The sequence below is a fragment of the Hypanus sabinus genome, chromosome 4, assembly GCF_030144855.1.
Source record: "Hypanus sabinus isolate sHypSab1 chromosome 4, sHypSab1.hap1, whole genome shotgun sequence".
NCBI classification, from domain to species: domain Eukaryota; kingdom Metazoa; phylum Chordata; class Chondrichthyes; order Myliobatiformes; family Dasyatidae; genus Hypanus; species Hypanus sabinus.
Window position 1 is genome coordinate 153,729,716 of NC_082709.1, and position 27,978 is coordinate 153,757,693.

The 27,978-nt window shown below is 39.0% G+C and overlaps 1 protein-coding gene and 1 long non-coding RNA gene across 2 annotated transcripts in view; one reads left to right on the forward strand and one right to left on the reverse strand.

Moving 5' to 3' along the window:
- Window positions 1-147: 147 nt before the first annotated feature.
- On the reverse strand, window positions 148-27,903 carry LOC132393363 (uncharacterized). Its single transcript, XR_009511849.1, has 3 exons — window positions 27,870-27,903; window positions 6,430-6,522; window positions 148-241 (listed from the first exon to the last, which is right to left on the reverse strand). It is a non-coding gene; the product is annotated as an uncharacterized LOC132393363 (long non-coding RNA).
- The window catches only part of cd247 (CD247 molecule), a 107,502-nt gene continuing 80,542 nt past the window's right edge, over window positions 1,019-27,978 (forward strand). The window contains exon 1 of the mRNA XM_059968477.1: window positions 1,019-1,140. Coding sequence (XP_059824460.1) covers window positions 1,083-1,140 — 58 coding nt within the window. The 5' untranslated portion in view covers window positions 1,019-1,082. The remainder of the gene's footprint in view (window positions 1,141-27,978) is intronic.

A 27,978-nucleotide genomic window follows, 5' to 3' on the forward strand; every position in this document is an offset into this window, starting at 1 on the left:
TAAGATTATTCCTCAGTTGCCTACGTCCACATGAAAGGTGTGAACATAAAACGTTTTCCTCTGTGGATGCTGCCCGACCTGCTGAGTTTCTCCAGCAGTTTGCATTTTAAAAAACTAATCTTACCTTTCACCACCTTCTCTGTAAACCTGCTGAGTTTCAAAATTCAAGATTGTTTAATGTCATTTCCTGTACACAAGTGTAAGGTGAGTGAAATAATTGTTACTCCGGACCCATTGCAGCCTGAAAACACACACAAGATAAAGAATAAGTAAAACTAATAAAAGAGCACACAATAAGTATTAACACATAAGATAGCTAATATACATAGGCTGATTGAATGTCCATAAAGTGACACCGGGCTATACGTAAGGTGACTGATGGGAAATAATAGTGCTGGAGTTCGATGTACAATGTGACTCTTCCTCTACCTATCCAAGTAGCTAATAAAGTGTGATAACCAATTTTGCTTCTATCATCCTTCCAGCAAAGAGTTCCAGATTCTCCCTTTGAATAATCTTTTTCTTCATCTACCATCTGATACTTTTTACTAATTACTTAAACTCTGAGCTCCTTTAAGTACATTTATTGACTTTTATATTCAGCCATGAAACATTCTGTATGAGGTTCCACTTCCAAAAGTGGTATTATGTTGTGCTGTAAAGTGCATTATTCTGAATTGAGCAGACAAACACTAAAATTTAATAGTTGTTTTTGTTCTAGATTGAATATCTGCAATAATATGCTATGAAATGCTGTGAAAATACACACAATTGAATAGAAATTTAAGCAAAAACGATATGGAATATTAGATTGAGAAAATAATATGGGAGAATGCACTGGTTTAGTTTAAGTATTGTGTGTCATAAAATGTTTACTAAAATAAAATAAGGCCATGTAATACTCATAAGACATTTTTTTAATCAACATGAACATCTTCATTCAGAGCATGCAATGTAGGCTGTTCACGAGCTGAAGTATTTAGCCACTTCCTGAACACACAACAGATGGCAAGCCACATTGCACTGTGAGGACCAAAAGTGCCAAGTGGGGGGAAAAGCAAGGGAAGAAAGCAGAAAAGAAAATGAAATTAAAGTGGATTTGTGCTACAATATGCCTGGCTGTGGAATTCCAACTTTCAGGTATGCATTTTTCTTTTCTTCGTTCAAACGCCTCACGCTTAGAATAGAGAAGTGGATAAGTTGCAGCACACACATGGGGCAAGAGGTGTTGAAATAGTCCACAACATTTTTTTCACACTTTGTCTTAATGTCCCTATAAACTGACTTCACTCTGGTGAAGCAGGTAAGGGGGAAAAATATGACAAGGTAATAAATTGTAAGCATATGTCAAAAGTTGGAGAAACTGAACATGATCGCCTAATCAGTCAAAAGTAAAATACGATTCATGCGGAAATGTGAAATATAAACAGAAAATTGTAGTTCTATTCATTAAATCAGTAGGTAATATAGGACTGGCATTTCAGGACAATGACTTAGCACCAGAATGTTAAAGTTTTTCTCATTCCATTTAAGGAGGATTTTTAAAAAATGACTACGAAGAATTAAGAAATTACTTGTTTCCTTTGGATGATATGTTCCCTTTTCATTTAAAAAAATTATGATTTGTGGTCCAACATGGTTTCAGATGTTCTTTCAGTATCGTGGTACTTAATGTCTCCAAAAAATGCGTGTATTTTTAAAGCAGCCCAGCTTTGGCAAGGTTATTTGATTTCAGTTTTATGAAACCAGGCTCAATGAGTTCCAGTGCTACAGTTAGTTAGCTCCAGACCAACTCCATCTGGACCTGTTGACCACAATTAGATGCTCTCATTTTGCAAAATATACTAGGGAAAAATTACAAATCAGGGCCTTATTTGTGATGAGCAAATGTCAAGTCAGCTGGATCAGCAGTTGTAAATAAACTATGAATCTACAATTTTCTAGTTGAACATTTAAATATTATTACCAGAGAAGAATTCTACCTAATGTGATGTTATTGTTTGCGATATGGCACTGTGCTTTCTTTATTACTTCAAGTACATTCTTTGGAATGGAAGTTTCTTTAGAGTAAGTAAATCAGTTTTCATATTTTTGTATGTATTTATGTGTTTTGGTACAGATTCTGACAATGCAGTTAACCCTATCTATATTTATACTGTGCTGAAATTGTCCATCTTATAAAATGGCAGCAAGCTACCTTCATAGATCTTAGCTGTCAGTTTCATGCTAGGAAATCATAAATAAGTCATTATGATTACAGATGTACATGAGATAGATTTCCTTTTGGTATTGGATAAATGCTGTGAATTGGAAATGATGATTGTCACATTTGGGCTTTTTTTGCAATTAAATTTATTCATAGTTCCATATAATCTGACATCAGTTCAGTCAAAAAATTTAATAAAGAGTCTATTTAATCTGGTAATTCATAAATCAATGACACTACAATCCTCAATATGAAATAAGGTTTGTGTAAAGTAGGATTTTCATTACAGAAACCCTACCTAACCATATCACATATTTTCATTTCATGGATTTATCTGTAATTAGTTGATGAAGGGTCTGTTTTTTTAATCAATGCCTCAACTTCCAAAACTACTGAATTATTTATTATTGAAATTCCATTTGTCTTTTATTCTTTCCATTTTGTGTGTGCCGCTTTAGATTTCCAGCATCTACAGAATTTCTTGTATTTATTATTTTTTTCATTTGTATACAAGCTAAAAGAAAGATTTGCATTTATATTGTACTGCTAAACTCTTATAATAGATTGCATCACACTTTTTGAACTGTAGTCATTGTAACATAAGAAAAGTAATAACTAATTTGTTCACTGAAGTATGATAATGCTTAGAGCTATAAAATGTCTTTCCTACCTTAGATTAAAAGAATCAGCTTTTACCTTGCAGAGATAACATTATATTGAGATGTAAAGCATAATATTTGCACTAAGTATAGCTTTACTCTTCTGAATCTTGATGAACTGAACCAAGATATGTTAACTTTTGTAAGTAGAATTAGTTTTTGGCTTAAGGGTGTCACTTGAATCCAAAGATGCTACTTTCAAATGACTTTTCCAGCTGTATAAGCTACAGTGTTTTACCAGAGCGTTTTAAGGATTTGAATTTGCTTTTCAATAGCTGGTGTGTTGTTAATTTTGTACCTTCACTGGACAACAAGCTACCAATATGCCAGGACCTGTCCAGAATATAATTTCAGTGTTGTAGATAAAGTCACTGACCCTTTGTGCTGACAGGGCACTCTTTTAAGAACAATTGCTTTCAATAAATCCATTTCCATGGTTCCTCTGAATTGGTATTTTCTGCAGATAAGTTCTACCCCTTTCAGATGGAGCCACAGACTGCAGATGCTGGAACCTAAAGCAATCTACGGCATCTCAGCAAGTTAAGCAGATCTGTGTGAGGAAAAGAACTGTTGACTTTTTGGGTTGAAACCCTGTATCAGGACTGGAGCAGGGTTTCAACGCAAAACATTGACAATTCCTTTCCTCCCAGAGACGCTGCTCGACCCAGTGAGTTATTCCAGCAGATTGTTAATGAACTTTGGATGCCGACCAGACACAAGGTTTCACAGCTCACCCGCATCTTTGAAACTAGCTTTACAAGTGCAAAGTAATTGCTGTGAGAAAGTCTGACATTATTGTTCTTGAACAATTATTGAAAGAGTAGCATTAAACTTATCACTATTTTGTATTGATTAATGACTGGAACTCATAATTATTTTGAATGCTGCAACAAAAATGCATTACCTGGTTAAAAGGGAAGTAACTAAGTTTTAAATTTTTTAAAATTTGATCTGGATATAACATGGTAGCTCCTAGGAATAAAATATTCAACATTTTAAAATTGCGAATGGGTCTGACTCGTATTCAAAAAACTATTTTCAATTTATTAATATTGCTCTGAACCCAGCAGTGAAGCAGAAAAATATATTTTCACATACAAGACAGTATCAGTTTATTTGTCTGGAGCAAGATATCCATGGAATATATAAGATGAGGAACGATTGAGCTAGATGGAGCTTTTCTCTTTGAGTGAAGGAGGATAAGAGGCATAAATAAAGTATCTGGGAACGAGGAACATTTGATGCCAGGAATGAAAGGATTATCATATAAGGAATGTTTGATGGCTCTGGATCTGTGCTCACTGGAATTTAGAAGGATGAGGGGATATCTCATTGAAACCTGTTGAATATTGAAAGGCTAGACAGAATAAATGTGGAAAGGATGTTTCCCATGGTGGGGGAGTCTAGGACAAGAGGGCACAGCCTCAGGATAGAGGGGTTAAAACAGAGATGCAGAGAAATTTCTTCAGCCAAAGGGTGGTAAATTTGTGGAATTTATTACCACAGGCAGCTGTGGAGGCCAGGTTATTGTGTGTATTTAGGGCAGAGCTTGATTGGTTTTTAATTGGAAATGGCATCAGTGTTTACGGTGAGAAGGCTGGGGAGTGGGTCTGAGGAGGGACAAGAGGATCAGCCATGACTGAATAATGGAGCAGACTCGATGGGCCAAATGGCCTAATTTTGTTCCTATGTCTGAGAGTCTATGGTCTAAAGTGGACAGCCAGCACCTTTTTCCAAAGGTGCAAATGTTTCCAAAGGAGGACATACTTCTAAAAAGTGATTAGAGAGAAGTGTAGGGGGAAAGTCAGAGGTAGTTTTTTTTTCACGGAGAGTGGTAAGTGCATGCCAGGGGTAGTGGTAGAGGCAAATATATTAGGGATTTTTAAGAGACTCTTATATGGGAAATTGGGTGTAAGAAAAATGGAGGATGATGTGAGAGGGAAGGGTTCGACTCATCTTGGACTGGGTTAAAAGATCGGCACAAGATTGTGGGCCGGCGGGTCTATACTCTGTTGTTCTATGTTCTAGGTTAATATGGGTTTGGTACCATATTAAGAGTTTTACAACATGACAGACCGCTCTCCATGTACGTTGTATATGGCAACAGCCTTCAGCAAATATATTCCAGAAACTTAATCGCTCTCTGTGGTGTGTTGTGGCAGAGAATTTTTTTTAACCAAAAAACATATTCACTTCTAAAAGAAACTTCAAATATTGAAGCTAATTTAAATAAATGATATAACAGCTACGGACCTTTCTCCTGAAAGCCAAAGTCTCCAGTTGACTTTAATTGGGGTCGTGTACTTGTGCCCGGATTCAACCCCACAGCAACACCATAGAAGCCAACCTTTCCCGGGGGCTGGAAAACCTGTGGAAGTTCAGTGTTCTGCTGAGGAGATCCCCAGAGCAGCCTAGCAACAGAACTGGCCACCGGGCACAAGATCTGCCATTGGCTTAAGCTCATGCCAGCACAGAAACCTGGCATTCCTGGTGGAAAGTCCATGCAATTCCAAGCATTGGTGCAGGTACAAAATTGCGTTTTGATCTTTCAAATGGCGCATCTTAGAAGATACCTGAAGTATTTCTATATGGATCATGAATTTTCTCTTTAGTAATCCATGGAAGTTAATATATTTTATTTATCTTTATGGATTATTATGTTAAAATTCTGTAATATGCTATGGTTGAACATTGAAAGTATGTGAATTATTAAAATTTAAAATATTCTTATTTGTCCTATCCACCTCCATAAAAGTGGGTTAATTATCATTTTAAATGATTGGCTATGTTTATCTGATGAGTTACATTGGATCAATGTTGCTCCATGCTTCAGTTTTAGAGGGCTTGACGTTCAAAGACTCCTGCTCCCCATTACGCGATTGAAAGGGTGTCCTCACTAGCTGCTGAAGAAAAGGCTGACCCCATCTCCCACTCTAGTGACGGAGTTTCCTAAGAATTCCATTGGGGGTTCAGTGCCTGTGGATGCAACTGGTAGTATAAAATTAGAACTACATTCCATTTGCCATAGTTTTGTCTTCATCCTTTCCCTTTGAAAGAACTACTTTCTTGGAAGGAAATTCCTTGGTCCATTATCCCTGACCTGGCTCTTTGACAGAGGTAGCCATCTATTTCCATTTCTGAAAGAGGTAAACATCTCTTTCTCCATATGTTAAAATGTATGTTTCACAAACATGTCCACATCTACTTTTACAAAATCAGCGTTCATATTCATTCAGGATAAAATATTTCATGAATTGGAAACCTTCTGTGAAAACCATTCGCCTAAACTTCTCACAAACAAGAGAGAATCTGCAGATGCTGGAAATCTGAGCAACACACAACTCTGGAGGAACTCAGCAGGCCAGGCAGCCTCTATGGAAAAGAGTACAGGCGATATTTCAGGCCAAGACCCTTCATCAGGACTCTAAACTCCTGCTTCACCCTGTTTATATTGATACATTTATGTTTTAATTACTGATACTAATGGACTGAACAATGAAAATAGTTTCCTTCTGTTTACATTGAACAAATACTTCATAATTTTCAATGTGTGTCACATCTCACCTTAACCTTCCTAGTGTTGTAAAGGAGACTCGGTTCCTTAGCCTCTTAACGTTGGCATCCTCTGAGTCTGTTCTATCCAGAGCTTCCACATTTCTGTTGAGCAAAGTGCATTAGGCTGAGCAATAATTTACGTAGGTTCACTATTACCTTGACAATGTGAATAGGTACAGTATTACCCAGCAAATTTGAGCAATTTCCAGTACTTTTTCTCTAAGTTTAAAAGCAAAGATTGATCCCCTGTGTTCTTTCTGATTGCTTTTAAGATTCTACGGGCTGTTTTTTTTGCAATGTTTTTCAGATTCTGGTACCATTTTTTTTCAGATTTGTGCAAAATACCTCAGAACGTTGCCACCTATTCCAAGGTAGAATGGAAATAATGGTCCACTCCTGTAGCGTGGCAGTTAGTGCAGGACTGTTATAGCCCCAGTGATCAACAATGGGGATTCAATTTCCACCGCTGTCTGTAAAGAGCTTGTATGATCGCCCCGTGATTGTACGGGTTTCCTCCAGGTGCTCCAGTTTCCCCCACTTTAGTAATTTGTGGGCATGCTGCGTCGGTGCTAGAAGCATGGCAAGACTTGCAGGCTGCCCCCATCACATATGCGAACAGTGTTGCTTGTTGGCACGACTGACCCATTTCACTGTACAGCCTTTTCAATGTTTCAATGTATTTGTGACAAGTAACGCATTGTAGCTTTCGACAAGGTCCCACGCTAATCCGGAAGATTAAGGCACACAGTCTTCAGGGAGACTTGGTGGACTGGATTCAAAATGACTATTGAAGATGGAGCAGTTGTAATGCAGGTCATTCTGTCTGAAAGTGGTGTTCCACAAGGATCAGTGCTAGAACGTCTGCTGTTTATGATGTGAAAGTGTATGTACATGATCTGGGCAATAATGTAGGTGGTCTGATTGGTAAATTTGCAGATGACACCAACATTGGTGGAGTTGTGGAAAATGATGAAAGTTTTCCAAGGATTTGTCAGGGATATATACTAGATAAAATATGGGCAGAGTTTAATCCAGACAAGTATGAGGTTTTGCACTTCAGGGGGTCAAATATAAGAGAAAAGTACGTAGTAAATGGCAGGATCCTACGTGGAGTGTTGATGGGGTCTTGATGTGCAAGCACATGGCAACCTGAATGTGGCTAGACAGGGTGGAAAAGCAGGCATACTTGCTGTCATCAGTCAGGAAGCTGAGAGTAAAAGAATCAGAATGAAATTTATTATCACTGACTTAAGATGACACGAAATTCATTGTTTTGTGGCAGCAGTACAGTGTAGGGACATAAAATTACCATAAAGTTCAAAAATAGTGCAAGATAAAGGAATATTGAGATAATTTTCACGGATTCGTGGACCATTTAGAAACCTGATGGCTGAGGGGAAGAAGCTGTTTCTGAATTGTTGAGTGTGGGTTTTAAAATCATTGAATATAAAAGTTGGAAAGTGATGTTGCAGTTCTCACATTTGGATTACAGTGCAGAGTTCAAGTTGTCGCATTATTGGAAGGTTTTGGAGGCCTGCGAGGGGGATGAAGAAATTGTTCACCAGCATGATGTCTGGAGTAAAGAAAGTTAGCTAAAAGGGGAGGTTTGAAAAACCTGGACTGTTTTTTCTGGAGCATCGAAGGATGATGGTGGACCTGATAGAACTATATAAAATTATGAAAGGCATAGTAAAGTTAGATTGTACAAGTCTTTTCACATGGATGGAAATGTCAAATACTAGAGAGAATGTAGGGTTATGGCAGGAAGGGAGAAGTTTGAAGAAGATTTGAGACATAATTTTTAATATAGGAAATAGTAGGTACAGGGAACGTGTTCTTGAGAAGTTGTGGAGGTGGATATGTTAGCAAAGCTAATGAGGCTTTTTGACAGGCTTGTAAAAAGACAGTGAATTGAGGGATATAGACCACGCGCAGGCAGATGTGCAGTTTAAATTGGCACCATGGTCGTCACACCAGGCTCCTGGTAGATTAGAACTGGAGATAGTTGTTGGGTGTGGGGGACAGGGGTGGGGTGGAATGGACATTGATGCACTCTGTTCAAGGAGATGACCACTTTCACTCTCCCTTCCTGCAGAGCGAGTCAGATGGTAAGAACTGAAGGTGACCTCATCATACAGACTATAATACATTGACTACAAACTCATTGCATTGTTCTGGCAACACACATCAAGTCTCTTCTTTCCCAGAACTGGCATCAGTATCCAGCCAGGATGTGACAGAAGGCAGTGAGTTATACGTGTTGCTGCCTTGTATCCAGGCAGCAGCCCTTCTGCAGCAGGTTACCATGCCAACTGCAGCGCAATCATCCATCATGTCGAACAGAAACTGGGTGGTGGGCATTCTCCACTGTTACTAATGTCTCTGATACACGACGTGCCTCCTCTCTGGAGGGCTCCTGTTGCATTCACCATAGTCACAATTAGGAATGATTTAATGCAGGCTGCACAGCGATCAGAGCATAGCCCTGGTCACCAGCAGTACTGGGGCAACTAAACAGCAAAACCATGAGTGGAGGAAGAGGAATGAGAACTGAGGAAAGAGTTCCACATGAGCTGTCCATTAATCTGAGTATGAATCCAATAACCTCTATTACTCATTCAGTGGCATTCCTGTATCTTACCTCTCCAAAGTGAAAGACTAATCATCATCATCAGGTGCCATGCCCAGTTTGAGCTTTGTCTGCCATGGCCCACACACTCCTGTTTCGTGTCAAGTGGACCAATTCTTTGGTATCCATTTCCAGTTCTCTGGCTGCTGTCTCTATCATCATTTGTCTTTGCCTTCCTCTTGCTTTCTTCCCTTCAATCTTTCCCATAATTACCGTGCGTTCTAACTCCTCTTTCCTAATCACATGACCAGTGAAGTTACATTGCCTTTTCATAATCTCATACATTATTTCTCTTTTTGTGCTTGCTCTGTTCATGAACTCCTCGTTAGATATTTGTTTTGTCCACGATATTCTTTGCATCCTCCTCAAAAAGAACATCTCTGCTGCTTCAATTCATTTCCTCTTGTTACTAGATATTGTCCAACATGCTGATCCATATAACATAACTGGATAAACGTAACATTTCAGTACTCTGAGGCAGGTTGTCATGCCTAGTTTAGTGTTGGTCAGTATACTCTTCATTCTCGTAAAGGTGTCTTTAGCCATCCCTATTCTTCTTTTGATGTCCATGTCACACCCGCCATCTGATGTCACCCAGCTTCCTAAGCAAAAGTTCTGCACTTGTTTTATGTCTTCCCAATTTATTTTCAACCTGCAGATAGGATCCTCCTTCTTTTTGGATATCACCATACATTGTCTTTTTCCAATTGATAGATAGACCCATTGTTGCACTTTCTTCAACAACTATATCAATTAAGACTATTACCAAATTTATTTACAGCTAAGCAAAATTAAAACCCAAAACTAAGTAAACACAATGAGCTGAATTTGTACAATATATTTTGTTATGAATACAGAAATGAACTAAACCACTCATAGCTCTTTGCTCCCTGTTTTCCTAGTGCTCTATGCAGCCACAGCACTTTTGTTAGAGGACTGATGGTACCCAACGGAGGAGAGGTTATGACATCAAGCGCTGCATTGTTTGGGTCTGCAAGTATGCAGGCAGATTTCCCCAATTGTTCTGTACTGGGAAGGATGGGCTCCAAGGTTTTTGCAAAGCCCTGCACCAGGTCGGTGCCAGATTCCCCTATCCCTTTTGACATGCAGTAGCATGAACTTCCGCAGAGCCATCGGCCTCAGGGTTTTCCTGTACATTGTGCATTTCCAGTACCTGAGGGGGTGACTCAACTGTGCAACTGCGTGGCCCCAGAACTTCACTCCTGCTGTCATCTTTATCCTGTCTGGTCACAGTCTGAATCCTCTGCCTTGTAAATCAGAACCAAGTGTAAGTTGAAGAGGAGGTTGAAGTATAAAGTTGGGAACGCCACGCAAAGTACACAACTGTGGGAATATTACAGATCCCCTGGGTGTGCTTCAACACTGAACTCAACATGGCAACTTAAGTTGGAGCATAAACTGTACAGACTTCCCAGAATTTGAACAATGGCATCAGCCTGGCTACACTTGTTAGTCCATTCCCGTAAGTGGAGAAGAATGTAAGAGAAAGAAAAGCATAAAGTTGGTTTAGTTGGGTTAGCTTACCTAGTTTTCTAATATTTTTGAATGTTTAAAATAATTAAAATCTTTTAATATTGCATTCAACATCTCATAGTTTTTGAAAGCTGTTGAATGAGCAAGACAGTTCCTGAGGTTGGTTGTCCAATGGCATAACTTAGTTGTTCACTGACTGTGGTTGGCACTTGCGACCTGTGGCCAGAAAATCCCTGCACTGTGCAGGGCCCCACAGTCAACAACTGACCTAAGACCCAGTTTACACAAGGATCGCATACTGAGGGAGTGATTCCAGCTATCAGCAAGTTTCGTGGGTGGGCATCCAATGAATGCGGGTGGTGAGCACTGACCATACTAGGGACTATTTACTGTGGCTGATTAACCTACCAGGAGTTAGCCACCACTTTGATAGAGTCATAGTCATAGAAAAGTACAGCACAGAAACAGGTCCTTTGGTCCATCTAGTCCATGCTGACCCATTTAATCTGCCTATTCCCATTGAGCTGCCCCTGGAACATAGCCATCCATACCTTTACTATCTATGTACCTATTCTAACTTTTAAAAGTAGAAATCGAGCTCACATGCATCACTTGCACTGGCAGTTTGTTCCACAATCTCATGACCCTCTGAGTGAAGAGGTTTCTCTTCACGTTCCATTTAAATTTTCACGTTTCACCCTTAACCCATGACCTCCAGTTGTAGTCCCACCCAACGTCAGTGAAAAAAGCCTGCTTGGATTTACCCACATAATTTTGTTTACCTTTATCAATTCTCCCCTCAATTTGCTACATTCTAAGGAATAAAGTCCTAGTTTATTCAATCTCTTATAACCCAGGTCCTCCAGTCCTGGCAGCATCCTTGTAAATTTTCTCTACACTCTGTCAGCATTTTTTGCATCTTTTCTGTAGGTAGGTGATCAAAACTGCACACAATACTCCAAATTAGGCCTCACCAACATCTTACACAATTTCAAAATAACATCCCAACTCCTGTACTCAATACTTTGATGTATGACCAATGTGTCAAAAGCTATCTTTATGACCCTATCTACCTGTGCCACCACTTTCAATGATTTATGGACTTATAATCCCAGATCCCTTTGTTCTCTCACAGTCCTCGTCGCCCTAACGTTCACTGTGTAAGATCTACCCTGCTTGGTCCTACTGAAGTGCGACCTCTCACATTTGTTTGCATTAAATTCCATCTGCCAAATCTCAGCCCATTTTTCAAACTGGTTGGGATCCCGTGGCTAGCTCTGATAGTCTTCCTCGCTGACAACTACACCCCTAACCTGCAAGTTTGCTGTCCAGTTAACCACATTATCATTCATATCATTGATGTAGATGACAAACAACAAGGGACCCAGCACTTATCCCTGACACACATCACTAGTCACTGGCTTCCAGTCAGAGGTAACTCTCTACTATCACTCTGTATCTTCTCCCACAAAGCCAATGTCTAATCCAAATTACTATATCACCTTGAATGCCAAATAACTGAACCTTCCTAATCAACTTCTCATGAGGGACTTTCTCAAGTGCCTTGCTAAGGTCCATGCAGAGAACATCCACTGCCTCGCCATCGTCAAGTTTCCTGGCGATGTGACTTACCATGCACAAAGCCATTCTGACTATCCCTAATAAGTCCCTTTCACACTGCATAAAATGTGAAATCAGCACAGTAAAAAAACCCAGAAAGAATGATTACAAACTTAAAGCAAAATGAGAATGTATGAGTTCAGATATTAGCAGTGTCATTACCAAGTAGAAGTTACAGCTCAATATTGTACTTGATTTTGTACAAGTAGATTGATAGAAAGAAAATAGTACAGGTACTAAATTTGTTAAAGCTTTGAACTCTAGACCAGTTCTGGAGGTTATAAGGAGGCCTGGTACGAAAATCAAGAATGCCCATAGTATAGGGCAAATCTAGCCACATGTTTTTAAGCACTGAAGAATTTCTACACTGTGCAGTGTTATGACCATTTTACCAAAAAAACAAAGATTCATAGAAGTCAGCAATTCATGTAAAGTCATAATTAGCTAACAAAAGGATCTTAAAAAAGAACTAAATCTATTCTTGTAGGAAAGATGCATTTAATATATTGAAGGTGACTTTAATACGGCTGGAAGTACAGTATATAATTTGGGGAAATTGAATTATTTTGAACACATCATGTGTTTTGGCTTTGTGAATGGTTATGGTATGTACACACATATGTGGACTGAAACATGCCTAACTCTAACTGGTGAGAATGTTAGGCCTTGCAGAATTTCATTAGAGTAGGCCATTCATGACCATAATTGACATCTGAAGCTGATTTCACGTTTTGCTGCTCTTTTAAATCTCTAAGTTTTAGTTAATACCTTCTAACCAAGCACTGCAGAAGGACTAAATTATCAGCAAATAGGATCCCATTAATCAGTGCAAACTTTAAGAGTTATTCTCCCCCTTTTGCAATTGGTTATTCCTTCTGGCTGTAGAACCTGATGAGTAGCAAACTGCACGAGATAAGTTGAGATAACTTTTCTAGATTTGGTGCTTGCAAGTGGCAACGCTCTGCAGTATCATGGTCTTGTGTAAAGCCTTGCCTTCAAGTTGGTGGGAGAGGACAAGTCCTGCCCAAGAAACAACCTTTAGTAGCTGGTTAAACAGGATATCCAGCTTTGTGTATTGTCCAATGACTCTAGATCTTGGTATAGCCCAGACATCCTTCTTCACTGTTCCCCATGCCACCAATTTCGATGTCATCTTCAAACCTTCTTATCATGTCATCTTCACACTCATCTAACCAGCTAATACAGTTGACAAGTCAGAACTAATCTGTGCAGCACATCTCTGCATAGTCCTCCATATCTTAAAAACAGCCTTCTATATCATTCTCTGATTCCTTCCACTAAGCCAATTCTGAATGCAATTGGCTAGCTGTACCCTATGCAATCTCACCTTCCCAACCGGTCTACCATGCAGGATCTTGTCAAGAGCCTTGCTGAAGTCCGCATAGACAGTGAATAGAGCCATTCACTCATCAATCTCCTTTAAAAAAAACATTAAACCACGTGACACAGTTCCCTCCACACAAATCTGCGTTGCCTAGTGTCAGAGAGCAGAACCAGCAGGTTCGGCATCTCTACATTCATGAGAGAACTGTGAAGTTAGTAGCATTTGAAGTGGAAAATGCCACAGAACTGGATATATTTCCCAGAAAGCTTGGTACTGCATATTGTGGTAATTTCTCAGGTTACCACAGAAGAGATGACAGGGAGGGCTCTGACAAGTGCAAGTCACCAATACATTGCCTCCAGAATGGAAATATTTATAGGGATTTCCTTTTGGAGCAAAATGACCAAAGGGCATGGCTGAGATGCAGGAATAGTCCTGAATTGGACGGTGTCTGAACAGGAGACCAATTCACCTCTGTGTATTCATGATGAAATTCTAATACTAGGGCTTTAGGGTGAATAAATATGTGGGAGATCAGCACTTAAGCAATTATCTCATTCCTAGTCTGCCACCTACACCCATTCTTCTGCACATCGTAAAGAGGAACTGGAGTAAGAGGTAAAGGTCCTCAAACCTCATCTACCTTCCATGCAATTTGATATCGACCCCAGATTCCCTTTCCCACATGTTCTATATAATCCTTTGCTCTCCTGCAGATGAAAAGTCTGTGCCCCCTACTACAGCCACACCTACAATGGTAACACTGTTGCCACAATTAATTTTTATCCATGCAAGTCATTCTAAGCTGGAGTTGGACATACAGTATTTGCAGCAATACACTGTTTTCATTCCAGTTTTATGTAAGGCTCACTGTTCCAAGAGAGCTCATTTCATTCCATTCTTCATTGCAGAACCACTTGTCATAACTTGGCTTTGCTGGCATTGACGGCACCCCGTGGTTCATGGTGCAATTTACTACGCATTGCTTTGTCAGTGTAGTATGTCAACCCTGACTTTCAGTGGAGCCAAAAGGAATTCTGCTCCTTTCTGACTGCTCCTGTGCAACTAAATGCAGCGAATTAGGCAGGTCAATGCCACAATATTGCCTTCACATGTAGCTGTGTACTATCTTTGAGCTGCCATTGTGAACTGACCGAGCAAGGAGCGATACTCTGTAAACATAATCACAAAGCAAAATAAGGCAGACTATGGTCACCTGTAATAAAACAGGGAGAGCTAAATATACAGAACATTGGAGGGCGTCTGTGCACAAATTAACCTTTGGTGTTTTCAGATCATAAAACCATAAGAGTTAGTCCATTCAGCCCATTGAATTATTCAATCATAACTGATTTATTTTCCTTCTCAACTTCATCCTCCTGCCTTCTCTCTATAAAATTTGATGCCCTTACCAATCCAGAATCTATCAAATTCTACTTTAAACATACCCAATAACTTGGGCTGCACAGCCATCTGTATCAATGAATTCCACAGGTTCACCACTCCCTGGCTAAAAAAAACCCATCTTTGATTTAAAGGGATGTCCTTCTATTCAGAGGTTGTGTCCTCTGGTCCTAGACTCTCCCGCTATTGGAAATATCTGCTCCAGGTTTACTCTAAGCCTTTCAGGTTGGTTTCAGTGAGATGCCCCCTCATTCTTCTAAACGCCAGCGATGGTCTGGAATTGAATCTGTCCATCTAAATGTGGGCAGCTGGCGTTCCACAAGAACCGATGTAACTTTGATGAGGTAACTTGATGCAGTAAATACAGCCTGCCAACATGTAAGCTGCCTGGTCGGATGTTTCATAAGAAATCTAAGCGTGGAAACACTCTCTGTAACCCGGACCACCCTGAGAGAGGCTTGCTGAGCTTAACCCCTCAGGAGTTGTTGTGCCCTGCCCCACCCTGATTGTAAAAGCCCACATGGCAGGCAGCTGGGGAGCAGGAAATCATTGTGTCCAAATGAGCGAAGGTGGCAAAGCTGGGGGTAAAAAGCTGTGGCTGGTTTAAATGGGCAATAGAGTAATAGGATGAACATGCAAGACTGATCTTGTCTTTACTGCCACATCCCCTAAGGACAGATATCGATATCAGGCCCCGGTCCCTCCACCAGTGGTCTCAGAATGGGCTACAGTGAGGAGGCAATGGGAACACCAGTGCAGTTGTGGGAGTTGTTCTGCTACAAACTGGGCACCCAGAAGCCATTTTCAAAGTGATCTTCAGTTTGCCTCTCAAACGACTGTTAAAGAATGCTTGCCATCTTTCACTGTCTCCTCAGTAGACTACTAATTCACATATTCACATCTGATATCTGTTTTAGGCATCAGCGCAGGATTATACACATCATGAATGTAGCAATGGGGCTAACATCTCTGTCAGACACAATGCAACTCAACACCTACCCTTCTGTTATCACCTCATCTTATTGCTTATAATTATGAATGAAACTGGATGATTGCTAACCAACACCAATGAAAACTCGATGCAAAATAAATATCAAACATGGTTTAATATAAAAAGAAACATTTATGGGACATTGTCATACATGGTATCACTCCTTCTGAGAAAACCCCACTCTGCGTTTTTTTTCCAAGTGTATGGGAGGATGGCTCTGTATTAGTCACTACCATACCAGAACTGCATTCACTGCGGGTAAAATAATTTGAAGCCGTTTGCTCTAAATATTTGAAGCTTATTTATGTAAAAGAATCCTGATGTCTTCAATTGGAACATCCAAAACTGGATTAAAAGTATGAACTGTAGACGGTAAACAATCTAAAGTAACATAAGGAGATTCCTTACTTCAGTGAGAATTTTAAAGCAAACTGCCTTGTGGTTTTTCAGGTTATCAGAAATTGGTACCAATAATATGTTAATTTTTAAAATGCTTTGTTTCCCATTGAAAATTTTAGAACATTATTGCAAGATATTATTATTGTTACAGAAAACTGCAAGATATCAATGTGCAAAATTACATAGTAATTGTACGTAATTAAATCATTCATCAGTCGACATGCAGACATACAAACTGGAATGGAAAGGAAGTTTAAATAAAGCAAAGAAAAATCTGTAAGATTCATTATTTTCCAACTTAAATTGTCCAGTTGTTACTTATAGTAAAATCAACTCACTAAATCCAATACAGAGAGCAGAATCTTAAACTACAACAAATTAAGTCTTTAGTCTGAACTCGGATTACTTTGAACCTCTTCAATTATTGATGACTGGGTGCAATACAATGAGAGTTGGAGCCCATGATTTCTGAGAATTCACCAGAGATAAAGACTGCTCTTTTTTAATTTGAAACATAGAGAATGTTGATTTTACTTAAAAGATGCTTTGTTATTAGAATTGTAAATAGAGAAGGTTTAGAATGGGACTGCTTAACTCTGCGAGGATTGTGTGCAATCAAGGTCATCGCTGTTTACAATAAACTCCCATTCTGAAGCATCAGAAATCAAGGCTGATAATGAAATAAGCCAAGAGTACTTAATATATTAGGAGAGTTATGTAAAGTGTTTAGAAGTGAAGATTGGTCATAGCTGACAGCAAAACTGTCAACAAAATTAAAAACTTATTCTTCATTATATTGTGAAATGCTGCATCATTTACAGAAATTTGCATGAAACAATAGAATCAAGAAAAGGATCTGCTGAATACACACTGCAGGTGTTGAAGGGACCATTTGATATTTAAAATACCCAAGAGAGGGTTCTTAGTCTATGGGTAATTTGAATGAGTGCACTTCAGAATTTAAGTTTCTCTGAAATAATGAACTCCGCAAAAATCAGGTTTCATTGTTGTAAAATAAATTTATGTAACATCATGAATCAAAGCATTCCATAAGATTACTGCTTCTAGTACCTCAACTTCATTAGATAACACCTCTCGGAAACTGAATGTTGCATGTTTTAATGTGGTATTTTGAAAAATTAAAATACATAGTATCTTCATCTTTTGCAATAATTTTGCATTTACTGGATGAGCTTGAGTGTATTCAAGTAGGTAAGGTCTGGAAGGACTGAATTTTTCATTGTTTAGATGGGATTTCAATAAACCAAAATATTTTTCTAAATTGTACACATATCCTCAAAGTATGTTTAACTACAAAATTTTCTATCATCTCTCTTCTCGGATCCTCAGTTCCTTTATTTTTAAGTAAACTAACTGATAGTTTTGCAGTTAAGCGTACTTTGAGGATTTTTAATAAAACAGGCAATTAATGACGTTTGTCAAAACTTCATTGTTAAATGTATTTTTAAAGTGGCCTCTATCTTATCATGATGCAACCATATCATTATTGTAATATATAATATTCTTTGTCTGCTATTATTAATGATTATTTATGTATTATTACGGGAAATTAGAAAATGTTCATAGAGACATTCTTACAGCCTGTCTTGTGGAGATTAAATACACCACAGCGATCTGTCATGTGGAAAATGGTGGTTTATAAGAGATGGAGTGAATTTGTGTTAGCAATGTACTGCTTAACAATAGATGAAAACATATATTCTATGCATGTTGTTTTATTAAAACAAAGTACAGCAAGATTTCAACAGAACGTTCATAAATCCTTTAGAAGGGCAAACTGTTTTAAAGGCCAAAGGTAGAAGACACCTTTTTGTTTGTTTCTCAGTGCTTGTCTAAGATGTTAATTTTAAAATGCTTTCTTTACATTGTATACAATCCCATTTTCATATGAAGAGAAGCTTAATTGAATGAGAAATGATTGAAAGTGGATCTGTGCAACTTTTAAGTAGCAGGGTATTTTAAAACTTATCTCATATCTAGAAATACCATAACTTCTCTGTTTCCAGAAGTAAAAACTGAAATGGGAACCATTTGTTAAGATTTGATATATCACTCTCTCTTTCTTAAATCATTTACACCATGTTGTAAAAAAATGCCAACTCTTATCATGTATGCCCTGATATGTATACTATAAATCATACAACAACAGCATTTATTACAAGAGCATGCTAACGGCATTCTCAAATTGGGTACATTCAGAATCACAAAAAGGAAATGAGTGGGGACAGCAACTGTTCAAATAACCTACTTTATGAACTTTTCTTTAGTGGAATGGCCTCATTCTTACTGTTTAAAAATGACCCAAGCTGTTCAATGCAAGATTGAAGACGTCTGTTTTCAGCCTGATGCGTCTATAATCACTCTTTGGTCAATCTGCACTTGTTCTATTCAGCACAGTGCTCATATATCATCGGCAGTCTTATTCAACTTCTGATCGGGAGGGGAGATTTTCTCTTTCTCATACCATTGGTGAACAATATTTTGATGCAGGAAGTAATTAAAATATCATTCCAAATTTTACTAGTGATATATTGCATGAAATGTTGAACCGCAGATGCAGTCAACCTTACTTGGTTAACTATTTTTAAAATAGTTTTTCTTCTTTCGAGCGCTACTCATTGTTTGATTGCACAGTTACTCAGGGACCTTGTATTGGAATCAGCACAGCCGGGTGAATAATTTGACGTTTAATATTCCAGTGTAATGTCAATGTGAAATGGTTAGGCAGTAAGTCGGTCCATTTTACATTTATTTGATTTAGCAGCTTCTGAATTAACTCTTTGAATGCTGACATAGCTTTGTAAGAGAAAATGCTTTAATATGCAACACATTTATTATTCTTCAGATAAACGAAATTCTGTGTATATTGTATACTAAAGAGAAAAATAGATTACATTCAAATGTAAACTAAAGTTCCTTTAAATATGCATCTTTGTCCACTAACATTTTTTGCAGAGCTTTACAATTTGAATTAAGAACTGTTTTGAATACTTAAATAACTGCTTAGCTCAATAAAGAATGCATATAGAGAGACATGAGACTGCAAAGGCCAGAATCTGAAGCAAGTAACAAGTAGTTAGAGAAACTCAGTGAGTCAGGCAACATCTGAGGAGGGAAATGGGACAGCCAACGTTTAGACCTTTCATATAAATCATGAATATACTTATGCATGAATGGTCCACAGTGCCAATGCATTTTTGACAATAAATTGTTCGGTTAATGCAAGATATTCAGTGTACAGAAGGATAAAACGTGGACTATGTACCATGTCAACTATTTGTGTCAGAGCAATGTTAAATACAACTGACCAAAAAGAAGTTTGCTGAAGGTTTCTGTCAATTTGGATATTAGTTGTTTCAGTAGAATGCTTTAACAAAGAAACACAAGAATGGAAACTTTGATGCTTAGAACTTTTTTTTGTTTCAGTGTTACAAGTGTGAAGTTGAGTTTTTTCTCCCAGAGTGGAACATATTATGAACATTCACAGTTGCAAACACTGGAAGAGGCATGTGCAGCAATGATGTATTTCTTGAATCCAACATACGCTAACGATTTGGTGTCCAGAGTGAGATCCCAGCAGGGGGTTTGGGATGCATCGTTCCGTGCTGCTCATGTCACTGTGTGACTCCAGTGCACATGTTTTAACAGCACCTTGATGTACAACAGTTTGGCTTAAAGGAGACCACCATGGACAGGTTCCAGCTTAGCCGTGACTCAGAAGCAGAGTCAAGTAGATACCTTTCATTGATTAACCTGCATTACTTTAGGTCCTCACCTCAGTCTTGATCTTATGGTTTTGCTAAGACCATAAGATATAGGAGCGGAATTAGGTCAGTTGGCCCATTGGATCTGCTCCACCATTTCATCATGGTTGATCCATTTTGTCTCTCAGCCCCAATCTTCTGTCTTCTCCCTGTTATCCCTTCATACCCTGCCCAATCAAGAATCTATCAACCTCTGCCCTAAATATATATAACGACTTGGCCTCCACCAGGGGCGCACTGCTAGCTGGAGAGCACCCGGCACATCTTTAAGAAAAAAGCCAAACTAAACGAGCTAATTAATTAGGTGCCGCCCAGGGTGATTTGAGTATCTCAAACTACTCATCTCCTGGGAATTTTACGCAAACAGACTCGAGTTTACGAAGAATGGTGCCAAAAACAAAAAAAAAGCGAGTGGCTGTTCTGTGAGCAAAAATATCCTGTTAAATCCACTCACTGGATTTTTTTTTGTTTTTGGCACCATTCTTTGTAAACTCCAGAGTCTGTTGTGCGTACAGATCCAAGGAGATCAGCAGTTTCTGAGATACTCAAATCACCCTGGGCAGCACATTAATTAGCTCGTTTAGTTCGGCTTTTTTCTTAAAGATGTGCCAGGTGAGCTCCAGCTGGCACTGCACCCCTGGCGTCCACAGCTGCCTGTGGAAAAGAATTCCACAGATTCACCACAGTCTGGCTGAAGAAGTTCCTCCTCATCTCTGTTCTAAAAGAATGTTCATCTATTCTGAGGCTATATCCTCTGGTCTTAGATTCTCCCACCACAGGAAACATCCTCTCCACATCCACTCGATCAAGATCTTTCACCATTTGATAAGTTTCAATTAGGTCACCCCCTCATTCTTCTGAATTCTAGTGAATACAGGCCCAGAGCCATCAAATGCTCTTTATATGACAAACCATTTAATCCTGGAATCATTTTCATGAACCTCCTTTGAACCCTCCCCAGTTTCGGCACATCCTTTCTAAGATAAGGGGCCCAAAACTACTCTCAATATTCCAAGTGAGGCCTCACAGGTGCTTTATAAAGTCCGAACATTATGTCCTTGTTTTTACATTCTAATTCTCTTGAGATGAATGCTCATCACATTTGCCTTCCTCACCAGACTCAACCTGCAAGTTAACCTTTAGGAAATCCTGCACAAGGATTCTCAACTCCCTTTGTGCCTCTTTTTTTTTGTATTTGCTCCATTTAGAAAATAGGCAACCCTTTAATTTCTTCTACCAAAGTCCATGACCATACACTTCCCAACACTGTATTCCATCCGCCACTTCTTTTGCCCATTCTCCTAATCTGTCTTAGTCCTTTTGTAGCCTGTCTACTTCCTCAAAACCAACCTGTCTTCATATCGTCTGCAAACTTTGCAACAAAGCCATCAATTCCATCATCCAAATCATTGACATATAACATAAAAAGAATCAGTCCCAACACAGACCCCTGCAGTACACCACTAGTCACCGGCAGCCAACCAACCAGAAAAGGTTCCCTTTATTCCCACTCTTTTCTCCTGCCAATCAGCCACTCCTTTATCCATGCCAGAATCTTTCCAGAAATACCATGGGTTCTTAGCTTGTTAAGCAGCCACATGTATGGCATCTTGTTGAAGGCTATAAACTCTTCCCCAAGCACTGAACCTCCTTCCAGGAAGCCAGGTTCAGAGATGTGACTACTGAGCCCTCACCACTGCAGCTGTCCAGATTCTAACTCATTTACAGACCTGTCTGCTATTTTTATCTGCACGCTTTCTACAGCAAGGCGAGCGAACAAAAGTGGTTAAAGGCTATTCAGTAGCAGCTGACACTTTGGCTTTGACCCCATTGTAATCTTAAACTGTTTCACAACCAAAATAATTTCTTTTGGGCAGTGTATCCATTTAATCCTGTACCTCGGTTAGCATTGAAGGATTTCAAGGGCAAAGAATTTCAGTACCCTGTGTCTTTCTACTAAAATCAGTTAAGTATATTATCTCTGCATTTACTAGAAACCTCATGGCCTGTACTTAATAAATCCAATTGACTTGACTTAAACTTTTTCTCCTTAAGAGGAAGCAACTGAATTGCATTCAGAAGATATCATTATGAAACAGATGGTTGGGGGATTACTTATGAAGGTGTATGTGGTCTTTTTTTGGTTTGGGGTGTGCATTTCAATGAGTGGTTGCAACTCCTCTTATGCAGAAACTGACAGCACAGACTTCAAAAATTCTTTGCAACCATTAGTCTGTAATACCTTGACTGCTGTTTCCCTTCTGATAAAGAAATACTTTAATAAAACAACATGCTACATTATATTAAGAATGCATTTTAATGTAGTGAGAATGTTGATCTATATTGATCTAAGTGAATTAAATTGGTAAGTTTTATATAGATCTTTTATTTAAAAAATGGTTTTCCTGTTTAAAAACTCACTCACTCACTCACGCAACAAGTGATAGAACAGATATAGTAAAAGAATGAACATGATGGGTCACTTCCTGATTCAGTTTTGGTTCAAAACATGGATGTAAAAAATTAGCTTTGGTGTAATAAGCAATTTCTGTTTCAACCAGTTCCTCTCAACAACTTCAATGAGAAAAATATCATCAGTGTTAAGATCACTTTGCTGAGTGAGATTTGGCATTTTCTATATAACAATTTAAAACCTTAAAATATCATTGAAAAGGAGCTGCATTAAGTGAAATTTGCATTTCTTTCTCACAATGCACGTACTACAGAATCCACAGTCTAGATTCACTAAAGCCGCAGATAATGACCTGAATTCAAAAACAGCTTCTGTCCCCTAAAAATAAATTAAGAAATAGCTGAATTAATTATGGAATGTGTCAAAACTATTTTTGGAAATGCCTTTTTTTTTGTTTCACGGGGCTTTTAAATGAATTCCAATATTATGTACCTGAGAAAGAATACATTGAAGGATTGAAGGTAAGGAAAAAGATCTAGTGCTTTCCTGACGTACATGACAAATAACCTCTTCTCGGCCTTCTATCTGGCTACAGGTATCAATTTTAACTGACGTTTTGATGACAAACTCTGTCAGGGAAACCCACATCGAGGAGCACAAGAGGTGCATCCATTTGGGCTACCTGTTGAAATCGACAGTGACAGAATAACCATAAGATTGACTACTGTGCCGTGCCAATAGACTTCGGGCCACGTGGTGAAGGAAGCCATTGAAATAAAACTAAAGAGAAGGATTTTTAGCAAAGACAAAGTAAGAACTGGAGTTCAATTGTAAGCAAGGTGGGATAGCAGAAATCTGATTGGATGAGGACTAACCAATCAGGAGGGAGGAACGACCGGGGGTATGTGTGTATGTGTGCGTACACACATGCACACACACACCCCCCACCACCAGCACCACCACGGGACTAGACATGCCCAGGTATCATCACCTAATGAAGCTAGCAGAGTTTGAAATCGAAATGTCGGTTAAAATCTATACTTGCACTTGACTAGAAGCCTGCGAAAAGTTTATTCATTGAAGGTGAGGCTTGGACAAACTGGCATTCTAAATGCTGCAGGGTACATTTAATAAGTCCTAAAATTGGCCTTAGTGATCTCAAAATGGAATTAACTTGCCCATTGATAGCTATGTGCCATCTGCTCAGTTCATCGATTCATCAACCATAGAGTCCTCATGTCGATGTTTGGCCAGTTCCAGGTAAAGCTAACTGGGACCACTCAAAGCTAGTCAACATCTCTTGGAGAAAGTGCTTTGTAGTTGAGGTAGATAGTTTGCAGATTAATCTAAGTTCGAAAGTTGTGAAGAATTGCCTTTTATTTTCAAAACCTGGCTGGGGAAGCCTTGATGAAGTTAGTGCCAAGGACATGTACAGCATCCACAAAGAATTGGAGGGCCCTCCAGATACATATTCATAAGGAAGTGGGAGGAGGTAGCTACGCAGATCTGAATCAAATCTCAAGAATCTACAAGATGCTGCATGGTGTTCAAGGCCCATGGATTTGCCTTTAATAGCCATTTTCTGCAAAATGCTTCAGCAGGTTCAGTCACTGTTTCATCACATCTTCGTCATACATCCATCAAAGATTTTCTCCTTTAGAACTTGCACCTATAACTTAGGTGGCTCTAGCTCCCCTTTCACTTTTCAGCAGTCCTGCAAGGTTCTTACCAGTATGTTAAAACTCTCACTCTCTTATGTTGTCATAATTGAAAAGCTGGTAATCAAATTCCATTCCTGTAGATCATTTAAATTCAGCAAAAGCAAGTGTTTATAGACTGCTATCAAGTTTAAAAAAAATCGAAATTGTCCTCACGAAGAGGTAGAGGGCCAATGATCCAATGCTCGGTTAACTTAAAAGAATGTCTTAAAAGGGAAGCTATAGGGTTATGTAAGGGGGGTGGGGAGTTGCTGAACTTTGTCTGACTACTGTAGACCAGTGAGAGAGCAATTAAGAACACAGATGGTACAAAAGCAAGAAATGGAGGAGCATAATTACTGAAAGAAACTGAGATCACTAAGAGATTTTAAATTGAAGTTGAGTATTTTATATCAAGATATTGCTTAACTGATCAGCAAGTGTAGCCGTGATAGGTGGACTTAGGAGTGAGTTAGGATTTGGGTGAGACTTAGGCAGCAGACTCTTATTCCCAAGTTTACAGCATCAGATGAAACCAGCAGGTCATTGACCATATGTGCTGTAGTTGGGTTTTTTGGACACAATGCTGGGTAAACTGTTGGAGGCTACCACAAAAATGTAAATAATTGTCTTTATAAAAGGCTGGATCATCAACTGCACACTAAAAATAGGCCACCTGGGCAACACAAACACCTACATCAGGATGCTGTTCATCGACTATAGATCAGCATTTAATACCATCATTCCCACAATCCTGATTGAGAAGTTACAGAACTTGGGCCTCTGTACCTCCCTCTGCAATTGGATTGCTGACTTCCTAACTGGAAGACCACAATCTGTGCAGATTGGTGAGAACATATCCTCCTCATTGATAATCAACACTGGTGCACCTCAAGGATGGGTGCTTAGCCCACTGCTCTACTCTCTCTATACCCATGACTGTGTGGCTATGCATAGCTCAAACAGCATTTGTTGATGATGCAGCCATTGTTGGTAGAATCTCAGATGGAGATGATAGGGTGTACAGGGGTGAGACATGCCAACTAGTGGAGGGGTGTCACAGCATCAACCTTGCACCAAACATCAGGGAGACGAAAGAGCTGATGGTGGATTTCAGGAAGAGTTAGACAAAGCAACACATCCCAATCCTCATAGAGGGATCAGAAGTGGAGAGAGTGAGCAGTTTCAAGTGCCTGGGTGTCAAGATCTCTGATGATTTAACCTGGTCCCAACATATTGATGCAGCTATAAAGAAAGCAAGACAGCAGCTATACTTCATTTGGTATGCCAACAAATACAATCAAAAGCTTCTAAAGATGTACCGTGGAGAGCATTCTGACAGGCTGCATCACTGCCTGGTATGTGGGGTGGGGGTGGGGTGGGCTACTGAACAGGACCGAAAGAAGCTGCAGAGGGTTGTAAGTTTAGTTGGCTCCATCTTGGGAGCTAGCCTACAAAGTACCCAGGACATCTTCAAGGGGCGGTGTCTCAGAAAGGCAGCGTCCATTATTATGACCTCCAGCACCCAGGGCATGTCCTTTTCTCACTGTTACCCTCAGGAAGGAGGTACAGAAGCCTGAAGGCACACACTCAGTGATTCAGGAACAGCTTCTGCCCTATGCCATCCAATTTCTAAATGGACTTTGTACCTGTGAACACTACCTCAGTTTTTAAATATATTATTTCTGTTTTTGCATGATTTTTAATCGATTCAATATATGTATATTGTAATTGATTTTACTGATCTATTATTTTTCCTCTTCTATATTATGTATTGCGTTGAACTGCTGCTGCTAAGTTAACAAATTTCACGACACGTGCCGGTGATAATAAACCTGATTCTGATTTTGAGACCCTTCATTGGGTCCTTATGAACAGTCTCAGCCCAAAGCTTCGACTGTCTATTCCCCTCCATAGATGCTCCCTGACCTGCTGAGTTCCTCCAGGATTGTGTGTGTTACTCTGGATTTCCAGCATATGCAGAATCTCCTGGGTGTATCTAACTCCAGCTTGTTTGAGTACAAAATTATACATGCAATGTCGCATGATCTATTAGAGCAATAAAAGGAAACAATGAACCAGTAAGTATTGAGCCAATGTCTCAGATATAACAGATGAAGCCAGTAGAAATGATTATTTCACACTAACATTGATTCTGATATAATGCACTGAATTTGATATAATATGCTAAACTGGCCTTTTCTGATCTGGCGCACCAAGACAGTGTTTCTGATATAATGCACCAGACTGCTGCTTCCAATGTATAGAGTACCGAACCGCACTTTTTGATATACAGAACAAGTATCTCTGACAATGCTTTGTAAATCAGTACATGCAAGAGTGCACATCAGCTCAATACCTCTGAAATACTATCCTACGTTACTGGCTCCAATGTGCTCAACAGGTACCTCTGGTAAAGCATTCTCAACAAGGACTTGAAGTAATGTATTAAACCTGTATTTGAATGGAACCGTATGATAGATTAGATAATATGATACAGCACAATAAACTAGAATGATTAAAATAATGGATTTGATCTTACTGGCTAACACCAAAAGTGGCCACCAAAGTTTAGCCATTTAAATTGGAGTTTATACATGAATTTGCCACGTGCAATGCTGAATGCAAAGCATCTGATCATGAACAGACCCAAATTTCAATAGGGATAGCTGTTAGATGCAAAGGGAAAGGTAAGATATTTTGTCTAATTTTAATTTGCTTCAGGTTGACACTTCTAATTTATTGTATGTTTTGTCGGTTATAATTTTGTAGAATGATTGACTGACTTTTATAATCATTACTTTTTAATTTTGATTGTTTCTAATTCTCTCTGACTGTCAGAGGCATTTAAAATTCCAGTCAGCTTTTCACGTCAGGCAAAGCTGTGAGTGGCACTTTTCCATCTGGCAAATTGTCAGGGCATTTTGCCCCGGTATCTTTCTAACTGTGCGCAGGGAGTCAGGGATGTTTGAGCCAGTGAGGCTGGCAAACAGTAACTGGATGTGGTAAGTACAGGTGTGAGAGTGGGTGTGGTGTTGCAATGGTAGGTTAGGGTAGGGAACTGGGTCAGGAAGATTTGACTCAACATACCAAACCAGTAAATGTATGTTACATATTGAACTGATACTTCTGATCTATTACAAAAGTGTATATCGTTTTCTAGCAACACCAAAATATAGTGGACAATGAAGATGTAACTATACGTGTTATTGATCCCAAATGCATATTATTTTTACTTCTGCAGTATTCATACCTACTATGACACATAAATCATGATCACTTCCTTTTCCTGTGGAGAAAAAGTGTGATTCACAGTGGACATGTTAAAATCATAGCCAATCGAAGGTGAATTAGTTGGTAGTTAACATGGCAAACTTATACAATATCATGCTTGTGAAAGTGATAATGACAATTCTTAAATGTCTTAAATGCACATAATCTTTGTACAGATAACAAAACTAACGTTTTTTCCATTACCATGTTAAATGCCTTTGATAACATGTCAGTGGAAGAATGCTATTTATCCTGTGTCACTTCCCAAAGTATTTAGTTCCTAATAGCCACCATGTCAGTTGACAGTTTAATTTGCTAATAAACTGTATTTCAGTTTTTCATTTCAAATATAAGAGTAATTGCACAAAATACTAGAAGTAAACAAAATAGTTTCCTCACCTTGATCAAAATACTTTAGGTAGCCTCAAGCACAGGATTTACTGTGTTCAGTTTTTGACTGACCCAGTGACTCAAATTGGGTGCAAAATTAACCTGACTCTAAAATGCT